The sequence below is a fragment of the Lepus europaeus genome, chromosome 21 (genome assembly GCF_033115175.1).
Source record: "Lepus europaeus isolate LE1 chromosome 21, mLepTim1.pri, whole genome shotgun sequence".
Taxonomy (NCBI): Eukaryota; Metazoa; Chordata; class Mammalia; order Lagomorpha; family Leporidae; genus Lepus; species Lepus europaeus.
Genome location: NC_084847.1, coordinates 23,528,530 through 23,543,040, shown reverse-complemented (window position 1 = coordinate 23,543,040; position 14,511 = coordinate 23,528,530). Strand labels below are relative to the sequence as shown.

Below are 14,511 nucleotides of genomic sequence, written 5' to 3'. Positions count from 1 at the left end.
GCTGCTTCCTCCAGCAGCATCTTCCAGTCTCTGCCTGTGTCGGCCGTCCCTCCACAGCCTCCCTGGCTCTCAGCAAAGGGGCAGATCGGCACCCAGTCCTTGTCTTCTGCTCTGTTTGCAGCCGGCCGCCATGCAGAGGGCTTTTCTGTTGTGAGGGCTTGAACTTCACGTTTTAAACACTGAACACCGAAATTGAACATAACAGGGTTTTAAAGAACAGCCATAAAGGAAGTTTTCACAGAGAAAGTTCTGGATGACAACTTCAAAGCACCTGCTACATCTCACAGCACCGTGTCCCTTTGAAGTGTGGGCAGATTGGCTTTCAAAGCGACTAGCCCAAGGTCCTCATCTCCGCAGATGGACAGGTTTTGAGCGGCCTTCTCGAGAGGGTGTTGCTGCTGAGTTCGTCTGCCGTTTGCCTCCAGAGCAGGTGCCTTTACATCACGTGAGCCTCCCGGGAGCCTGGGTTCCTGCAGTTGGCTCATTCTTCCCCTTTGTGAAGGAGGTACCAGCCCTACAAAACCAAGCCTTCTCTCTTCTATGTATTTCCTAAAGACACATGGCATCAAGTTCACTTGAATTTTTTTGCATACATTTAATTGAAAAAAAAAAAAAGAAACCAAATCTGAAACAGGAGAGATTATGGACATTCAAATCTATTACAAGAAATGTTATTTAAAAAAAAATCTATTAGTTTAGTACACTGTGAAGTAATAGTAAGAGGCTGGAGTCGTCATCTTTTTTCAACTCTATTTGGATTTGACTGACTTGATGGCAAAGAAGTCCAGGAGGCATGTGTACTTATGATGCTCTCCTGGTTTTCCTGCCTAAACCGAGGGTTTAGGTTCATAACATGCATAACTTGGAGCCAACATTGTAGCACAGGAAGTTAAGCTGTCGCTGGCATCCCATTTCTGGGTGCTGATTCAAGTCCCAACTGGTCCACTTCTGACTCAGCTCCCAGTTAATGCACCTAGGAGAGCAACGGAAGATGGCCCAAATACTTGGGTCCCTGCTACCCACGTGGGAGACCCAGATGGAGTTCCTGGCTCTTGGCTTTGGCCTGGCCCAGCCTTGGCTGATGTGGCCATTTGTAGAGTGAACCAGCAGATAGAAAATCTCTCTCTAACTTCCTGTCTCTGTCATTCTGCTTTTCAAATAAATATTTTAAATAAGTAACCTAATGTGCATCCATACCTAGAATTTGTTCAGTCTCAGAATGGTGTTAGTGGTCACTTTTACTACAACTTCTCCATGGCTATATGTGTGTGTGTGTGTGTGTGATTTTACTTTATACAAATTTTCTTAAAATTTGTAAAAATTTTTTCAAAAAGAAAAATTCATTTTATTTGTAAGATGGGAGACAGAGAGGGAGAGAGGGAACACTCTTTGATTCCCTGGTTTACTCTCCAAAAGCCCAAAACAGTCAGGTCTGGGCCAGGCCAAAACCAGGAGGCAGGAATTCCATATGAGTCCCTCCTGTGGGTGCTGGGTGCCCAAGGACTTGAGCCATCATCTGCGGCCTTCCAGGGTGCGCGTGAGCAGGAAGCAGCAGGGACTCCGAGCAGACACTCCCACCTGGGACGCGGCGGGTGTTTCAAGCAGTATCAACCACGGACTTGTATCATAATTTTGATCTCTCCTTGTCTGGCCTTTCCCGCTTGGAACTTTTTTCAGGAGGGACTCATGGGAGCTATGTTTCCAGGGTTTCTTCCTCTTTGAGATTGGTGCCCTGCTGCTTTTGAACTTGAACGTGTTAGCTGGATATGCTGTTCAGGAGTTGGTGGCTGCCCTGTTGTCTCCCACCATCGAGTGTGGCTGCTCACTGCCATTGCAGTGACTTTTCTGGGAACCGGATGTGTTCCAAGGGCAGTGAGGCGGCATTTTGCAGACCCCTGGCTGCCCAGGGTCCTCCACACCTCCATTCCCCACCTCTCCTATGGAGAATGTATGTGTAGGAGTGAAAGAATTTAAACATATATGTAAATGCATCCCACTTTTCTAATTACCAAATTGTGTCCATGCTAGTTCAGGTTGAGTGGCCCTTGTGGAACAAGATTGCGAGCAGGAGGGTTTCCAGATGGTGGAACGTTTGCATGGATTCTGTCAGTTGAACATCCGTGAACTGAAATGCTCCAGGGTCTCACTTTGAGCCGACATGTATTGAATTTAGAATTTTGGAGATTTTGGATTTTAGGTTTGGGGAACCTATCAAAAAAAAAAAAAAAAAGTAAAGGAGCCAGCACTGTTGCACAGTGGGTAAAGCCATATGTGTGCCAGTTCAAGTCCCAGCTGCTCCAATTCCAAACCATCTCTCTGCTGTGGCCTGGGAAAGCAGTAGAAGATGGCCCAAGTGCTTGGGCCCCTGCACCGGCGTGAGAGACCCGGAAGAAGCTCCTGGCTCCTGGCTTCAGATCGGCACAGCTCTGGCCATTGTGGCCATTTGGAGAGTGAGACAGCAGACAGAACCCCTTTCTCTCTCTAACTCTGCCTTTCAAATAATTAAGTAAATCTTTAAAAAAAAAGTAAGGCAGAAAATGATGGTCCCCATAACGTGAACCTCTAAAAGAACCCTGTCACTGGCTGGTGTCTGTTTTCTCAGACTGTTTGCATGCAACTACACGCACATATGTGTGTTTTCTGACATGCTTCCTTTCCCTTAAACATGTTTCTTGATATTGACCCGAGGCAGTACGAAAGTTCTACCTCATACTTTGTAGGGGTTTCCTGGGGATCTATGAATGCCCATGCTATTTGTTATTTAATCCATTTATTGATCAACATTTGAATCATTCTCTCCTATAAAGGATGCCTGACTGATCTTTGCACACTTAAGAATAAAGCATAAATTCCTAAGATGGCTGGGTCCAAAGATGTCCATATTGTTAATTCCTTTTTTTTTAAAATGATTTTTTTAAAAAAATTTATTTGAGACACAGAAAGGAAGCTCCCATTCACTGGTTAACTCCCCCAAATGTCCACAATGGCCAGTCTGGGCACTCCATCCAGGTTTCCCACGTGGGCGGCGACTATTCACACCAGCCACCACTGCTTCCCAGGCTCTGCGTAAGCAGGGGGCTGGCGTCCAGCTCGGGTGCTCCAGTGTGGGATACAGGCATCCTTCCCGCTAGCCCAGATGCCTGCCCTCCCCTGTTCATTTCTAGCTAGCCATCACCTTCAGAGTACATCTTCAGGCCACCCCTGTCCCCACCTCTGCTGCCAGCACGGCCTCAGCCCAGCACACTTTCCACCCCGCCCACCTCCCACAGTGCACTGCGCATTCCAGGGCCAGCGCAGTCTCTGAAACAACAGAGATCAGAGAATGTTGGCTCTGCCTGGTCCCTCCGTGGCCTCTCATGGTGCACAGAACACAATCCAGACTGCTCCACGAAGCCAGCAGAGCCCTGTCCCGCACAGGCTCTCCCTCCTGCCCGCCTTTGTCATGGGGCACGTGTGCCCTCCAGCCACTTCTGCCTCCCGGCCCCTGCTCTGCTGTTCCTGCCTGGCATGCTCTTCCTCCCCACCCACCGATGCCCCACCTTCCTGAGCATCTTCCGCTGCGGCTCTGGCAGCCCAGTCACTCTGTCCCACCATCCAGGCTGGGGCCTGCCCTCCCAGTCCTGGCCACGTCTGGATGCCGCATTCATTTTTCTTTCTGCACCTTCTGCCAATCTCCCCCACCGCCCCGAGTGCTCTGAACAGGGCAGAGGGTCTTGCCGTCCCATCCCCCACACTGTTACCTCAGCCCTTAGCACATGTGCGTGCATGAGTGCATTCACAAGGGGTGGCCGCCACGTGGCGCTGCCATCGGTGGAGCTGTGACAGTATGCAGCGAGGGCCTCAGGCATCAGGGCTCTGCCACTTACTTACTGTGAGAAGCTGGACCGGCTTAAAGGCTCATGGCCTCTGTTCCTCAAGTTTTGGGGACCCCAGAAAATTCAGTCGCTGAAATGTGGGGTTGCAACATTGTGAAGGTAATGAGGAGGCCAGCTCAGGTGTAAGAGTCTGGATACTGCCCCCTCCAGTCCTGGAACTGGAACTGGCTGTGGTCAGGGGCTCTCCAAGGCCTTAGACATCAGTGGGGACTGTTCTGGGCTCTGGGAACACCTGGGGTTTCCTAGGCCGAGGCCGGAAGCCCCTGCAGGCTGGCACCCGTCTTCTGATTTCCCCCACCCACGTGACTCAGAGAAGAGTATGGAGATGCAGAGACAGAGACTGGCCCTCTGTGGCTTCTTCACGCAGGCTCGTCTGCCCCACCCCCACAGCCCAGCAGGACTGCAGCTGACTCTCTTTGAGAACGGGGCTGGGCTAAGAACAGGAGCCACAGGGTTGTCCTGTCTCACCAGAACTCAAGTTGTGGCGGGGATTTCTCTCCCGGTCTGTCGGGCTTATTGCAAGGATGAGACAGGCACCGGTCATGTGTTTACAGAGGACCAAGCTGTGGTCTCCTCTACAGGACTGCCAGTTCTGTAATCACTGAAAGCGAGGTTGAGCTGGCTTTCCCTGGGGAGGAACAGTCAGCATGTGGACCCTCCCTGCACCTACTCACTACAGTTGGACTTGGAAGGTGTGAGCCCTGACCTGAGTCTGGTTCTCATGAAGGTTTCTCGGGCCATCTCCTGCAGCCGGAACACCTCTGCTCCTCGTGGCTTTAACTAAAATAGCCGAGAGGAGCTTCTTGGGAAACAAAAGGTGTGTTTCAGCTTACGGGCCGGAGGCAGCAGTTCAGGAAAGATCGGGAAGCCCGAGAGTCCAGCACCCATGGAGGCTGGTCACTCGGCCGGTACGGGGGCGTGATCATGTGGTGAACCCCCAAGGACAGGACGAGAACCTAGGCCAGACTTGAACTCTGGTCATCAAGCTCTTGTGAGAAGCACCCTCCAAGGGCACATCGCCAAGTGACCTAAACACTTCCCACCCTGTCAGGTGTCCACCCTTATCCAGCAGCTGCTCACATAGGCATCAGAGTTTAAATGACTGCATGTGGTTTTATTTGAAAGGCAGAGTGACAGAGAGGGAGAGAGAGAGAAATCTTCCATCTAATGGTTCACTCCTCAAATGCACACAACAACCAGGGCTAGGCTAGACCAGGCTGAAGCCAGGAGCCCGGAACTCAATCTGGGTCTCCCTCGTGGGTGGCAGGGACCCACATACCTGATCCGTTACCTGCTGCTTGCCAGAGTGCACCATAAACAGGAAGCTGGAGTTGGAACGAGAGCCAGGACATGTACCAGGCACTCCAGTATGGGATGCCGGTGTCCCAAGCAACATCTTAACCACTGTGCCAACTGTCCATCCCTTGTGTTACCTTGTAAGTATCAAATGCTGGGTATGTGCTCCTTGTCATCCTGGGTGGCTTGGCCTCAGCGCACTTGATGTTTGGAGCAGATTCCCCCTTGTTGTGCAAAGCTGCTCTGTGCATTCCAGGATGCCTAGTGGCGTCCCTGGCTTCACCTGCTGGGTACTGAGAGCACTGCCACGGCAGTTGCCACCCTAAAGGTTTTTAGTCATTGCTGTCTCCTCCAGGGAGAGTTGCAGTCATCTCTGGATCAAGCCATTGCCTTAATAAAATTTTAAAAACAACTTTTTTAAAAATTTGCTTCTATGTATTTGAAAGGCAAAGAGAGAGACAAAGATTTTCCATTTGCTGGTTTACTCCCCAAATGCCCTCAACAGCCAGGACTGGGCCAGGCTGAAGCCAGGAACCCAGAACTCCATCCAGGTCTCCCAAGTATTAGAACCATCATCTGCTGCCCCCAAGGGACACGTTAGCAGGAAGCTGGAGTTGGATGTGGAGGCGGGATTCAAACCCAAGGACAGTGGTGTATGTGTTGCAGGTGCCCCAAACAGCATCTTAACTGCTGTGCCAAATGCATACCCCATTAATAAGACAATCCTGTGAGGCAGAGATTCAATTGCCCATGTTTAAGCACGTCCAAATGCATCTCAGAGACATGAAGTCACTTTGCAAGAGTCACTGCACTGATGCCGCCTCCAGGGCGTGTGGGTGCATTTCACCCGTGCTTGCAGCCACCACTCTGTTGCTGACAGTTGCTCGGTCGTTCAGCAAATATCTACTAAGCACCTGTTATGTGCCATCAGTGTCTTAGCTGCTCACTGCTACTTGCTCTGGGGGGTGGGAGGGAGAGAACTGTAAAAGGTAAACAGGTGTATTAGTTCTTCCTGCTGCTACAAAAACACTTACCATGACCGTGAACTCAAGTGGATTTTGCTGATCTAAAATCAGGTGTTGACATCTCTGTGTTCCTTTTTGAGGCTCTGGAGTAAATCCATTTTTTTTAAGCTTCTAGTCTGACCAGCTTCTTTAATTCCGTGCTTTCTTTCTCCCGGTTCAGTCCAAACCAGCGTTCTCAGTGGCCCTGTGTGACTCCTGTATCTGGCCCTCAGGTTCACCCTCTTAGACAAGAGGCTCCGCCCTGGATCACTTGGGACTGACCCAGCCTCTGTTCCTTGCATCTGCTTAGATGTCTAAGGAGATCGGTGGGCCCTGTCTATCTCTTGGACAAAGAGCCCACTATGCACTTGGACACTCTGAACTTTGGTCCCTCCTGGGGTTCTAGCCACAGGTAGTGCACCACCCACTTGATTTTCTGCCAGAGCACACTTTCTGACAGCGAAGCTCCTAATCATCACATCTTTTTGCAGCCTGGACCAGCTGAGAGTCGCCCAAATCGTCAAATCCTAGTTCCTCTTCCCTTAGCAGCTCTTCCTCCAGTCTCTCTGCTCTTGCCTCCTACTCTCAGCTGGTAGAAGCAACTTCAACACCTTCCGTGGAAACCTGCTGAGTCCATTTCCAGGCTCATCACTTACCAGTGTGCTTAGCCTGTAACTACAGGCACAGTTCCATGAGGGCTTTGCTGCCGCCTAGCAGGGTTCCCTCTCCCCCAGTTTCCGGTTCCCCGGACCTGAGCCCTCAACAGCGGCACCTTTGATGTCTGTATTTCAATTAATTATCTAATTAGTTTGAAAGGTAGAGTTACAGAGAAGCAGAGGCAGAGAGAGGGGTGGGGGAGAGAGGGAGGGAGGTCTCCCATCCACTGGTTCACTCCCCAGATGGCCACAACAGCCAGCGATGGGCAGAGCTGAAGCCAGGAGCCAGGAGCTTCATCTAGGTCACCCACATGAGTGTAGGGGTCCAAGCACTTGGGCCATCTTCTACTGCTTTCCAGGCCATAGCAGAGAGCTGGATCAGAAGTGGAGCAGCCGGGACTCAAAGCGGCACCCATATGGGAGGCTGGCACTGCAGGCAGCGGCTTTACCCACTATACCACAGTGCCGGCCCCAATGTCTGTCTTTCTATCAAGCAGTCGTTCTAGGATGATTTCCCTGACATATTTCAGGTTTTCTATATGGAGTTCACTTCCTCCTAAGCCTTCTCTGACTGACAAGTTCTAGAGATTAGAATCTAAGTATCTTTGAGGAGCCATTATTCAGCCTACCATAAACACAAAGGTTTATTGGTCAATCATCAAGCCTTCACCGATTGCTTCTCCTTTCTCCAGAAGTATGATAGATACGACAAGGGCTATAGGGCTAGTAGAGCTAGGGTGACTCCATGTACTGGCTCTCCCTGGCTGTTCAGTTTATCCTCTTTCATCTCATCACAAATTTAACCAAGCCTTATTTTCCCCTTTCAGAGAAATGTCCTGGTTTGGATGCTACATTTTTCTGGTCACTCTAAGTATAGCTCTTAATGCCTGACCTACAGTCTCAGGAAGAAAAAAGAAACATAAACATTTGTTTTATCCAGCAGTTAATAGTTAAGTTCTAAAGTAAAAATCTTAACGCTTGGCCTATAATCCCAAGAAGACAAAAGCATCGTTAAAAAAAAAAAAAATCCGCAGGCAGTTACAGTCAAGTGGGAAATGTTCTGACATTTCACATTTAGATGCTGTGCCGCACCCTGCTAGAGGCAGGACAGCCACCAGCAGCTCCCTGCCGGCGTCTCACCGGCTGCACTTTCAGGGTCGTTTGGAGGCCTTTGGGATTTCATTTGCAGAGCTGGCTTCTGGGACCAGCAGCCTGAGCATCATTGGCTTCTTAGAAATGTAAATTCTCAGGCCCCACTGAGTTACAGAATCTGAGGATAGGTCTCCACAATCTGTTTTGTATGAGTTTATGTTTGTATATATGTTTGTGTTTCTAAGTATGCATTTATCTAGTTATTTTCACTTTTATTTGAAAGACACAGCGAGGTCTTCCATCTACTGGTTCACTCCCCTAGATGCTCACCACACCTGTGGCTGGGCCAGGCCAAATCCAGGAGCTTGGAACTCCATCTGGGTCTCCTGTGTGGGCGGCAGGGATCCAAGTACTTGAGCCATCACCTGCTGCCTCCCAGGGTGTGCAGTACCAGGAAGCTGGAGCAGAAGCAGAGGAGCCGAGACTCGAACCAGGCACTCCAATAGGGGATGGAGGTGTCTCAAGCAATGATATAAGCTGAGTACCAAATGCAAAAGCCCTCCCCGACAGTCTGTTTTACCAAGCCTCAGGGTCATCCCTCTTTCTCTCTCTCTCTCTCTCTCTCTCTCTCTCTCTCTCTCTCTCTCTGACACACACACACACACACACACACAGCATCTCAGGTATACAAACACTGCCATTGGTACTGTGAGCACTGCTCTGGCCAGAGGGTCGCTGGCTTTCCTCTGCTCTTGGTTTTGACCTTGTGGAAGGTGAGTGTGCTGGAAACAGATCTTTGGTTCAAATGACTTTCAGAAGAACGGCCCGCCAAGTGCCTTATCTCACTGTGTATCTCTCTTCCTGGCTTTTGGCAGGAGCTGAGAAGAAGCCTGGAACTCAGTGCAAACACACAGAGGAGACAGGGGGATTGTCCCAGCGACGACTATGAGTCTATCGAAGAAGACATCACCTCTGAGCCCGAGCCTGAGCCCGAGGGCTGTCCTGGAGGTGACTGCCCTCTGTCCACTGGGGACAAGGATGCTCCTGAGGACCGGGAGGCAGGTGGACGTCCCCCGCAGGGCCCGGACACCCTCGTTGTGCTGGAATTTAACCCCGCTTCTCAAAGTGAGTTCTGTCTTCCGTGGCATTTCGTTGCCTGTGGCGTCGCTGGTTCTAGCAGGAGGGCTTCGGCTTGCAACGCTGTTTTGAGTTGCGCTTCCAGGGTGGAGTTGTCCATCAGGTCCCTGTTGACTATGGAAGGAAGACTCCCGGATGCTTCCTGAGGCGCCTGAAACTCCAGGTGGCAAATGTCTGGCGAGTACTTGCGGGCGCCGTCCCAAGCCTTGGAGGGAGTGTGGCCGTGTCTCCCTTCCAGTTGGCTCACGCCGGGAAGTTAAGCCAAGGGGACTGTTGCTGGCTCAGATGACAGTAGGGCTCGTTTCTCTTCCCTTCCCCTTCCTTCTCCCTCCTGGCTTTTCTCCCTCTCGTCTCTGCACCCCTCTGTGCTGCTCCCACTTCCCAGGCAGGCTTTCCACCATACAGAGGCACGACTGCCTTTAAGAGACATTGGCTCCGCAGCCCCATCCGAACGTGGACTTGTCTCTCCTAAAAGCTCCAGCATAAAAGTCCCAGGCCTGGCTCTGGAACCCGCCCTGGTCATGAGCTATCCTTGATCCCATCGCTGTGTGTATCCCCGATGGGCCAGGCCTGGCTCTGGAACCCGCCCCGGTCATGAGCTATCCCTGATCCCATCGCTGTGTGTATCCCCGATGGGCCAGATCCTGGCAGCAGCGTGCCCCCAACCCAACCACATGGACCACTGGTGCCACCAGGGTGACTCTGAGGAAGGAGGCAGGGGGCTTTTCAAGGAAGACCCTGCGAAGGAGGAGCCACACAGTAGGTGGGGTCTGGGAGGAAGAGGACCCAGGAGGCAGAAAGAGGCTGCTTCAGACAGTGCTTGCTCCTGTCCCCAAGCTGGGACCCAGCAGGCCTGGCCTCCGCTGCTCCTTCCGTCCACTCCAAGTGTGTCCTCCAGGCTGGCCGTGCCTGCAGAGAGAGACAGGAGGGCAGATCTGAAGCCAGGCTCTCTGTTGGCCTTCTGGCGTGGCCGTAGCTTCTGTCTCACAGCTCTGGAGGCTGGACGTCCGGGGCTGGTTTCTCCTGCCCCTTAGCTTCCTGTGTCCACATACGGTCTGCTTTCCACGGCTCTCTGTGTCCTCAGCACCACTTCTTCTCCTGAGGACACCAGTCAGATTGGATTGGGTCCCACATAACCTCATTTTAACGTCATCGCGTCTCTAAAGACCCTGTATCCAAATACAGTCACGTTCAGGTGGCTGAGGGTTGGGGGAGGAGAGACCAGTGCAGCCCTAGCAGCCAGCCCCAGAAATTCCCCACCCCATAGTGTTCATCTCCAGAGAAGACAACTCCTTCTTCTTTTTGTTTTGGGATGCCAGCACCACAGGCAGCGGCTTTACCTGCTACACCACAGCGCCAGGCCCCTAGTCATTGATTTTTAAAGATGTGTTTATTTATTTGAAAGGCAGAGTGACAGAGAGAGAGAGGGAGGGACAGAGCAAGAGATCTTCCATCCGCTGGGTCACTCCTCAGATGGCTACAACAGGTGAGGCTGGGCCAGGCCAAAGCCAGGAGCCAGGGGCTCCACCTGGGTCTCCCACGTGGCTGGCAGGAACCTGAGTACTCGACCTCCTCCGCTGCTTTCCCAGGCACATTAGCAGGGAGCTGGATTGGAAGCAAAGCAGCCAGGAGTCCTGCTGGCACTTGGATATGGGGCGCTGGAGCTGCCAGCAGCAGCTTAACCCACTGCACCACAATGCCCACCCGCATCTTTATTCTGGGGTGGTTTCCAGCACCGAGGCTTTGACACGCTAGTTAGCTGATCCTGTAGCCATACAGATGAAGATGGAAAACTGCATCCAAAATCTGCCCACTTTGCATCTAGAGTCATCCCCTGGCTCATTAGTGGCTCCGGTCTCCTCCACCGGAAATGCTGAGCTGGGGGAGGGCCAGCCTCTGTGGCGTGCTTGCCAACCCTGCCCTGTCCGCCCCAGCACCCCCTGTTACCATCCAGCCTCCCCATAGGCTCCTCCCTGTGTCTGGGCACTCCTGCCATGGTGCTGCTGGTAACGCCCACCCACCCCCAGAGTCTCTCTCCACTGCGGCCTCCGCACACACCTGCCAGTCACACCCTCCCGGCCATGTGCTGGTCCGTGACCCTGACACCTGCCCTTTCTTCTGTTGGCGCCATGGTCTCTCATGCCTTCAGCTGTGCTGTTTCTCAGCCACGCTGTGAGCTCCTGCAGGGCAGCAGTGCCCTGGTACTGAGTCTTTGAACTCCACTGCATCCTTGCGTGCACCATCACTGCAGGTGCCACGCCAGCCATGAACCCCGTGGACTGTACGATTGGCCCTGCTCAGAAGTGTGAAAATCTGAAAAGCTGGCTGCGCCCGGGCTGTCCCTTTCCTTCCCACACCGTGGTGCCGGGCTCTCAGCACACTTGTTTTGTCGCCTGCATTATTCACCTCGCTAATCCTGAACGAGCAAGGTAGCTGTTCAGTAAATATTTGGTGAACAAGTACGTGAATGAGCAATGAACAGAGGCCCGTACAGAAGGTCCCCGCTCTGCCTGTGCTCACGTCTGCCACGTGTCTGAAGCAGTTGTCTTCCTGCAGGTCACAAAAGGGAAAGGAATTTGTGTGCCAAGCGGAAGGACAACGCTGAGGTCTTCGTTCCCAGCAAACCTGAGCCCAGCCTGAACCCCCAGTCCCCCGCTGCAGGCACAGACCAGGACAGGATGTGCTCCAGTAAGAGATCGGGGACCCTGGGCAGGGGGCAGGTGCTGAGGGCAGGGTGGGGGGCGTGGCTTCATTACTGTCCTCACTGAGGCCCAGCTGTGTTAGCCAGGGTTCTCCAGAGCAGCCGAACCTAAACGATACACATATGTACATACAGAGAGAGAGAGAGAGAGAGAGAGAGAGAGAGAGAGCGAGCGAGCCCAGGATTCTGATTGGGAACGGGCTCCCACAGCTGTGCAGGCTGGCGTGGACAGGCTCAGGGTGGGTCAGCGGGCAGAACTCCCAGGAGGAGCCCATGTTCCAAGACAGAGCATCAGGCAGGAGGAACCTGTGACCGGAGGACCTCTGACTGCCGCCTGCTGGAGAATTCTCTCTTGCCTCGGGGCAGGGTGGGCCTTCTGGTTCTATTGCCTGATTCAAATGTCAGTCTCATCTCAGGATCTCATCACACCCACAGCTAAGCTTGACCAAGTATCCAGGCTCCCCCGGTCCAGTGCTGCATCACCGTGGTGTGTGCGCGCCCGCTGCTCCAGGTGACAGGCTCCTGTCTGCACTGCTGCCACTGTCTGCAGCCTGTGTGGCTCTTTGGAAGCTCCCCCAAAGCCTGTTGTTCAAAACATGAAACCCAGGGTCACGTGGTGCTGTGCGTGAGTCCTCCCGGAGCCCCCAGAAAGGTGGGAGCAGCACAGAGGGAACTGCCTTCCTTCCTTCCCAGCATGCTGCTGTGCCAGCTGGGACAGCCGTCTCTGCAGGCCTGGGCCACCATCACAGTCTCTTCCATATCCAGATAATAAAAGTGCGAGCCAGCAGCACTGCGCTACCTCCAGGCTGTGTGTTTGGCACCGCCTGCCATCCTGCACTTGACTGTCCGAGTCTGAGCAGCCTGATGGATACTGCTGTGATCAACACCATTGTACAGAGGAGACCGAGGCGCAGAGAGGCTGTGGGATGTGCCCGTGGTCCCGCGGCCAGGAAGTGGTGAGGCCCTCAGTCCTCTGCTCTTTGACACTCCACTCTATTAGACCATGTGGCAACTGCAGTCACCTTGAACGCTGGATTAATTTCTCAGGTCTGTCGTCACAAGGGACAGTGCCACACTCCGAGGGGCTTAAAGACCAGAGGTTTACTGGACTGGAAGTCCAAGATGGAGGGTTGGCAGGGCCTCCCTGTGAAGGCACAAGGGAAGGATCTGTTCCACGTGTCTCTCCGCACTTACTGTAGTTCCTTGTTGTATAGCACATAACTCCTACTATTCCTGCCATCCAGCCCGTGTGCATGTCCACCTCCTTGTCCAAACGTGCCTTTTCATAAAGACGCCCATCGTGCTGGGTCAAGACTGACCCTAATGACCTCATCATGACTTGGACGTCTGTGAAATCCTGTTTCTAATAAGATTACGTTCACAGGTACTAGGGTCAGGACCTCAACATCTTCTTAGGGGAACAGTTCAACCCACACCACACACCTTCATGTGTAGCACTTAGAGAAACCAAGCTTGACTGTAAATTGTTAATGTACAATCTGCCTTTCTCCACAAAGTTCTGACATGGTCTAACAAATTACAGATAGCGTGCAGTGCAAGACTTTAGACATTATGTGAGGAGGGTAGCCACTGTGGCTCAGCAAACTAAGCTGCCATGTTGGCATCCCATATCAGTTCAAGTCCTAGCTGCTCTACTTCCAATCCGACTCCCTACTAATGCTCCTGGGAAGCAGTGGAAGGTGGCCCGAGTGCTTGGGCCCCTGCCACCCACACAGGAGAGAAGGATGGAGTTTTTGGCTCCTGGCTTTGACCTGGCCCAACCCTGGCCAACTGGGGAGTGAGCCAGTGGAGGGAAGGTCTCTCACTCTTTGTTTCTCCCTCTCTCTCTGTAACTCTGCCTTTCTAATAAATAAATAACTCTTGAAAAATATTTAAGAAAATTATATAATATATATATATATATAAAATAAAAATATGTGAGGAACTAAAGTAACGATCAACAAGATTACGATTCAAAGCCAGGATGACGAAACATGAGTACTAACTTAAGGTAGCCACAGCTGGACTGAGTTTCCTGGTCTCCATGTCAGACAAGCATGCATCACATTAAAGAGGGGTGGGGGGCGGGTGTCCCTCTATCCATCAGATGAAAATCAAATTATCAGCTGTTTCTGGCATTTGGTTCTTAGAGTGAGTTTTCCCATCAGTATTTTTAGCAGGGATACTGTTTAAGGCAGTGAAATCTTCATTTTGAACAGGTTTGGTGCTTACCCTCTCTATTAAGTATAGGTGACCCCCATATATGCTAAATTAGAATAAATAGTCCTTTTTTTAAAAAAAAAAGATTATTTATTTATTTGGAAGACTGTTTTACACAGAGAGAGAGGGAGAGAGAGAGAGAGAGAGAGAGAGAGAGAGGTCTTCTCTCTGCTGGGGCTGGGTCAGACTGAAGCCAGAAACAAGGAACACCATCGGAGCCACCATGTGAGTGCAGGGACCCAAGCACTTGAACCGTCTTTTGCTGCTTTCCCAGATGCGTTAGCAGGGAGCTGGATCAGAAGTGGAGCAGCTGGGACTTGAACCTGTGCCCATATGGGATGATGGGATAAAAGGTGGTAGCTTAATCCCCTGTGTCATAGCACTGGCCCCTAGAAGGGTTGTGTCACTATAAGGCAAGTTGACAACCCTGGCATCGTCACTGCCCTCCCACTGACATGGCACTACGATGGCACCACAGCTCACCCAGATACCATGAGAAAGGCAGCAGAACGTGCAGGGGCCAAAGCCTA

The 14,511-nt window shown here is 52.0% G+C and overlaps 1 protein-coding gene and 1 long non-coding RNA gene across 10 annotated transcripts in view; one reads left to right on the top strand and one right to left on the bottom strand.

Moving 5' to 3' along the window:
- Positions 1 to 14,511, top strand: part of LOC133750191 (katanin-interacting protein-like) — a 189,675-nt gene that overhangs the window by 104,808 nt on the left and 70,356 nt on the right. For 8 of the 9 annotated variants that reach the window (XM_062179620.1, XM_062179618.1, XM_062179615.1 and 5 more), the window contains 2 exons: positions 8,799 to 9,048; positions 11,617 to 11,748. In XM_062179620.1, the coding sequence (XP_062035604.1) occupies positions 8,799 to 9,048; positions 11,617 to 11,748 (382 nt within the window). The remainder of the gene's footprint in view (positions 1 to 8,798; positions 9,049 to 11,616; positions 11,749 to 14,511) is intronic. The other variant, XM_062179616.1, reaches the window with a different exon arrangement.
- On the bottom strand, positions 5,900 to 8,802 carry LOC133750193 (uncharacterized). Its single transcript, XR_009864679.1, has 2 exons — positions 8,259 to 8,802; positions 5,900 to 6,151 (listed from the first exon to the last, which is right to left on the bottom strand). It is a non-coding gene; the product is annotated as an uncharacterized LOC133750193 (long non-coding RNA).